This window comes from Apium graveolens, unplaced genomic scaffold (assembly GCF_009905375.1).
Source record: "Apium graveolens cultivar Ventura unplaced genomic scaffold, ASM990537v1 ctg5133, whole genome shotgun sequence".
In the NCBI taxonomy this organism is placed as follows: Eukaryota; Viridiplantae; Streptophyta; class Magnoliopsida; order Apiales; family Apiaceae; genus Apium; species Apium graveolens.
Genome location: NW_027418835.1, coordinates 27,368 through 34,132, shown reverse-complemented (window position 1 = coordinate 34,132; position 6,765 = coordinate 27,368). Strand labels below are relative to the sequence as shown.

Here is a 6,765-nt window from a genome sequence, read left to right as displayed (position 1 = left end):
TGGTATGATCATGTCATCCCAAAGCGTGATCCTGTCAGCATCCCTCCTCAGTAGCGTGATCATGTAGTCCCTTTCCTTTTGCCCTTTTTTCTGATTTATAGCATCCTCAATATTCGCAGCAAGTTGTCCTACATCAGTCTCCTCCACCTCTGAAGAACTCGACCCCGAGTTCTCATCCGTTTATAAAACTGAATCCACATAGTACTCATATATATCAACCACATTGAATGTATTAGAGATGTTCATGGAATCTGGAATAGGCACAACAAAGCATTGTCATTGATCCTCCGTGACACTTTAAACGGGCCATACTTCCGAGGTTATAGCTTATTGTATGTTTCAACCGGAAACATCTCCTTACGCAATAACACCATCACCTCATCTCCCTCTTTAATAACCTTGACTCTCTTTCTCTTGTCTGCTACAATTTTGTTTTTCTTTCCAATAGTTTCAAGCCTTGCCTTGACCCTTTCTTTCACATAAATGATTTCTTGAGCAATATTCTCTGCTGCTACGCTAACTCTTGGTGTCTTGGGTAACCTGACTAAATCAACTACATGCTTAGGAACATAAGTATATACTATAGAGAAAGGTGACTTTCATGTTGCAGAATGAAAAACGCTATTATAAGCAAATTCCACCTGAGGCAAAGCCAAATCCCACTGCTTCGGCTTCCCACCACAAACACTTCAAATCATATTTCTCAAGGTTCGATTAGTTACGTCAGTTTGCCCATCAGTTTGAGGATGAGCACTAGAACTCCTATTTAAAGTTGTTCCAAACATCCTCCACAAAGTTATCCAAAAGTGGCTAATAATTTTGTATCCCTATCTGAAGTAATAGTTTTCGGCACTCCGTGTAAGCGCACAACCTCCCTAAAAAACAGTTTGGCTATATTTGATGCATCTGCAGTCTTCTTACATGCAATAAAGTGTGTCATCTTGGAAAATCTATTAACAACCACAAATACAGAATCGACACCTCGTTGAGTACGAGGAAGCCCAAGCATTAAATTCATGGACAAATCCACCCAAATATCATCAGGAACAGATAAAGGCATATAAAGGCCAGTATTTTGAGACTTTCCTTTAGAAACTTGACAAATATAACACCTTCTCACAATTGCAGCCACGTCTTTTCTCAAATGAGGCCAATAGTACCTCTCCTCCAAACTAGCAATGATTTTATATCGGCCCAGGTGCCCACTAAATCCATCGCCATGAAGATCACGAATAAGCTTTTCTCTCAACGAAGAACAACGGATGTATAATTGATTACCTTTAAATATGTAGCCCTCTCGAACATGAAAATCTGCAAATGGGGGATTTCTACTACACTTGACATATAATTTCTTAAACTCAGCATCACCCAAATACAACTCCTTCAATAATTCAAAGCCCATAATCACATGTTTAAAGGTAAACAGCTAAGAAACTCTTCGACTCAAAACATCTGCTACCTTGTTAAAAGTACCAGACTTATGTTGAATGATAAAAGAAATTTTTTGTAGAAAACTTACCCATCGAGCGTGCATTTTGTTGATAACTTTCTAGCTATGAAAAAACTTCAGAGCTTAATGGTCTATAAATAAAATAAATTCCCTATGAATCAAGTAGTGATGTCTTAGAGCTCGAAATATCGCATAAAATTCCAAATCATAAGTACTCCACTTTTGACGTGCTTCAGATAGTTTTTCGCTGAAAAACGGAACCGATCTCTTCTCTTGAGATAGTACAGCCCCCATTCCAACTCCACTAGCATTATATTTCACTTGAAAAATCTTATCAAAATCAGGTAAGGCAAGAACAAGTGTTGTGCATAATTTTTCTTTTATCAAGACAAAACTTTTCTTTTGTTCAAGTCCCCAATAAAAGTTTCCTTTTTTTCAAACATTCATAGATAAGAGCAGTAATACTACTGAGATCTCTAACAAATTTTCAGTAGAAAGTAGCTAAACCATGAAAACTTCGTACCTCGGTAACCGATTTAGGAACAGACCAGTATCGAATTGCTTTAACTTTATCTTCATCAGCTTGAATACCATTTTCTCGCACAATGGAACCCAGAAACAACAATTTACCGGTGCAGAATGTACACTTCTTCAAGTTAATGTATAGCTTATTCTCTTCAAGAACCTGTAACACTTGTTTAAGGTGCTCTAAGTGCTCTTCTCTGCTTTTACTATAAACAAGAATATCATCGAAGTATACCACAACAAAAAGACCAATGAAGGGATGAAGTACCTAGTTCATCAACCCCATGAAAGTAGTTGGGGCGTTAGACATCCCAAAGGACAAAACCAACCACTCAAACAACCCATCCTTGCTTTTAAAAGTTATATTTCAGTCATCTCCCGGCCGAATACGGATTTGATGGTACCCACTACGGAGATCAGTCTTTGTAAAGAATTTTGAACCAGCTAACTCGTCAAGCATGTCTTCCAATCGAGGAATAGGAAAATGATACTTTATAGTTATCTTATTAATAGCTCTACTATCAAAACACATACGCCACTTGTTATCTTTCTTATTAACAAGAAGGACAGGAATATCTGAAGGACTCATGCTCTCATGAATAAATCCTTTCTTTAGTAAATCTTTAATTTGCTCTCTCAAAATCTCATTCTCTTTGAGACTCATATGGTAGTGTGGAAAATTCGGTAAATTAGCCCCTGGAATCAAATCAATCTAGTGTTGAATATCTTGCACAAGAGGAAAAGCATTAGGCAACTCATCTGCAATTAGCTCCTCCAAATCCTGCAAAAAATTTTGTCCTTCTTCTGGAATAGCATCCTCTTTGACAACACTCATCAACACCTTAACCACTATAGGGAAGAAACCCCATGTTTCTTTAATAGCTTCATCTAACTCTTTATCATCATTGCCCATCACCAGAAAATTAGACTTTTTCTGACCTACACTACTATCAAAATTCAGAATGGGGGCCATGGCAATTTTATGACTTCCCCACTTAAACAACATCACATTATCATGTCCATTATACGTTACATCAGTTTCAAATTTCCAAGGATGGCAAAGTAAAACATGACAAATATCCATATCAAGAACATCACACATTACCTCTTCCTTGTAGTGTTTTCCAATGGAGATAGAAACTTTGCAAATCAAAGACACACGCACTTGTAAATTTTTGCTGACCCAACCCAAGGTGTAAGGCTTCTCATGGAGCATTGTGGGAAATTTCAGATGATCAAATAACTTCTATGACACTAAGTTTTCAGTACTTTCATTATTCACAATTACATTACACGCCTTATTATTGATTGAACAGTACGTCTTGAACATATTTCTGCGCTGGCTCTCTTCCTTTGATGATAACAACACCCTCTGAAGTACTATATTCATCCTTTCAGGCGATTCTTCTTCAGCAAATTTTGCCCCTTCATAATCTTCGTCTTCACCTCTCTCCTCATTTTCTACATCCTCCAAAATTGCAATTGTTCTCCTACTTGGACACACATTAGATCTATGCCCTTGTCCACCGCGTCGAAAATACTTTTCCCCTGAAGGCTTGGCATATTGATTATTTGGCTTTTGCACTGTAGTTTTACTCTGCTTGTAATAACCCCAATTTTTGAGAAATTTTGAAACCCTTATGAATAGTGTTTTTGCTGAACGAGAAAACTTTTCATGCCACACTATGTAGGGGTTCTGTTATGGATATTCTGGGACATTATTAGTGCTCTATGTAGTATATAAGTGTATGTAAAGATCGTCAGAATCCAATTCCGAACACTTTGGCTTTTCCCGGAAATCCACAAGATACGGAGAGAATTGAGTATAAGGTAACAGGATAAAAAGGATTTAAATTAAAGGATTATAATAGAGGATCATAAAAAGGAATATAATGTATTGAGAAAGGTTAAGGGAACCTAAGTAATAAGATCCCGAGTATGATCCTTCAAACGATAAACGAGAACGAAAGTTAAGCGAACCGTATAACAGATCAGCGGTCATTAGGCAAACGATTAGGAAGTTAATCAAAGGGATTAGTGGGAATGATGTCATCCAACCAATAGAAAGAGGACAAGGAAGGGAGGATGACATCATGAGGATGACATAAGCATGACATGGGAAGGAAGGAGGTGTGGTGGCTTTGTAACCACACAAATTCAAGGGCAAGAAGGTAATTGACTAAATCAAACACAAAAACAAAGCAACCAAGCCAAGTAAAATCATTTTCATCAAAATCAAAAAGAACCAAGGCATTAGTTCTTCATTGCTCTCGGCTTTTTCACTTTTTAAAGGCAAGATTTTTCAAAATCCAAGATCCAAGCTTCCTAAATTGGTGAGTAAATTCCCTAATCATCTTCATGCTTAGTTAGGGCTATATCATGAGTTTAAGCCATTAATTCCTTCTCAATCTTCTTCATTTAATCAAAGAAGAAGACTATGAATAGTGTTTTCAAGTTTTTTAACTTGAAGTTTTCTTGTTTTCTTGAAGATCCAAGCTTTCCTAAGACTTCTCAAAGCTTCTTAAGGCTTCCTAGCTCCTCCCACCACTTCAAGGAAGGTATACCATCTCCAAACCCTAGATTCCTATATATTATAAGATGATTTTGATTAGTAGGGTGCTATTGTAGCTTGTTGTTGTGATTAGAGTTTGGGATTTGAAATGGTAGCGAAATGGAATGGTAAATGTTGTGGTTTTGATTAAAAGAACTTAAGTATGATTAAAGTTAAGCTTAGGCATAAGTATGAATGATTAAATTGAATTGGTTGGGGTTGTTATGATGTGATAAGGATGGATGTTGGTTGTATGTTGGATTTGAGGTTGGTTTGTGGTTGGTTTTGAATGGTTTAAAATTGGGAAATCGCGTAAACATAGCCGTCGTAACGTCCGATTTTCTTTGGACTGTTTTTGTGCATAGCATTAGGACCCGAGAACCCCCTGCTAGATTATGACCACTGCCATGATTAGATAGCTCATGTTACGAGCTTCGTTTTGATATGTAGTTCGTTCGATTCCGATGCACGGTTTAGGAGAAACGACCGTTTCAAGTAACGGCGTTTCGCGAACGAAACTTTTCCCCTCGCCTTACTTTGAAACATAGGTTAAAGACCAAAAAGGGTTAATTAATGTATGAAACATTTATGGTAAGTGTGTTAGGCAGTTGGTAAGACACTCGCGAAGGAATCGCTTTAAAACTCGTAAAGGTTAAATTATTAAAAATGGTGGAGCCGAGGGTACCCGAGTGACTTAAGCAAATCAGTGAGCGCAAAACAAGCGTTAGAGTCTAAGTTAGTTAAAGTATAGATTTACAAGTGATTTTGGTTTAATTCCAACTTACTTGTTGTTTATAGGTTACCAGACTCGTCCCGAGCCTTTTATCACCCCAAGTCGCTCAGGCAAGTATTCTATCTGTTATACTGTTGTTGTGATGTATACATTTGTATATGCATGATCTTGCGATAAATGCATATTGGTTATTTAGCAAATTCTTGCGATATATTGTAGCATGTGATATGGTATATATGCATGCCTGTTTCATATTCTTGAAATATATATCTGTTGATTCAGTTGATAATACCTATGCTAGAGGATAGCGGTAACTTGCATATACCCTTAATATAGGGACCCAAAGGTGAAAATATTTTCTAAAACCGGGAGTCGAGGATCCCGAGTAGATTTTGTATATATGGATATGGATATATATATATATTTATATATATATGGTTATAGTTTTCCAAACTATTAATCGAATAAGGTTTATTCGATAACTTTAACTTTATTTTATTATTGAATATTATTTCGAATATTATTCGAAGGCGTATGACTCCTTTTATTTATTTATTTGAATATTATTTGAATATTCATTCGAGGGCTTATGACTCTTTTATATTATTTATTGAATATTATTTGAATATTCATTCGAAGGCTTATGACTCAGTTTATATTATTTAATGAATATTATTTGAATATTCATTTGAGGATCTATGACTCCGATTATTTGCTGAGGTATATTCTTTATATTATTAAAGAATAAGGTGTCAATAATCAAACTTATTTTCGATTATTCAAATAAAGATAATACTTTCATATAAGTATATCTTTGATTATTTAATACTCGTTTCAAGTATAAGTTTTAATACTTCTACTTCAATTATTTTTATAAAGATTATTCTTTGTGGGAATATTATTTAAATAATAATATTCAGACATTTTCTAAATATACTGGGGACTGATTTACTTCATTAAATCAGTTTTACTCCAAACACTCTTTAAAGTGTTTTCGAGTCTTCAAAATGATTTTTAAAAGTTAGAGCGGATCCCAAAACTCATTTTTATATTTAAGATCTTCCTTTTTAAGGGGATTTAAATACTCGCTCAAAACCTGAGGGATCCGGCTCTGTGGTGTATTTTATATTCGCAACAAGGTTGCAGTTTTGGTAAATGAATTGATTACTTGCCCAATGTTCGGGAAGTAAGCCCATCTAATTGAGTCGGCATAAGCGACAGGCCGGGGTACGGTCTATTAATGTGTAAGTGGCTGGGTGGCAGTCCATCAACGCGTAAGAGGCCGGGTGGCGGTCCAGCACAAGGTCCTTATGAGGCCAGGGTGATGACCGGTGGGGGATTCATCCATCTACTAGTAGAAAAGGTTACTTATTGGTATCTTTGCCTGATCAGCAAGATATCTGGTTTATGCCAAAATTCTTTTCCTTTCCAAAATTCATTGGATGTTTCAAACTCTGTTCATACTTTACATAACAGAGGTTCCAGGAAATGTTTAAAGAGATATAT

At 36.1% G+C, this 6,765-nt stretch overlaps 1 protein-coding gene across 1 annotated transcript; it reads right to left on the bottom strand.

Moving 5' to 3' along the window:
- Window positions 1-2,687: 2,687 nt before the first annotated feature.
- Window positions 2,688-3,191, bottom strand: LOC141702444 (uncharacterized). Its single transcript, XM_074506121.1, has one exon. It carries the CDS (start codon window positions 3,189-3,191, stop codon window positions 2,688-2,690), a length of 504 nt encoding a protein of 167 aa, XP_074362222.1.
- Window positions 3,192-6,765: the final 3,574 nt, after the last annotated feature.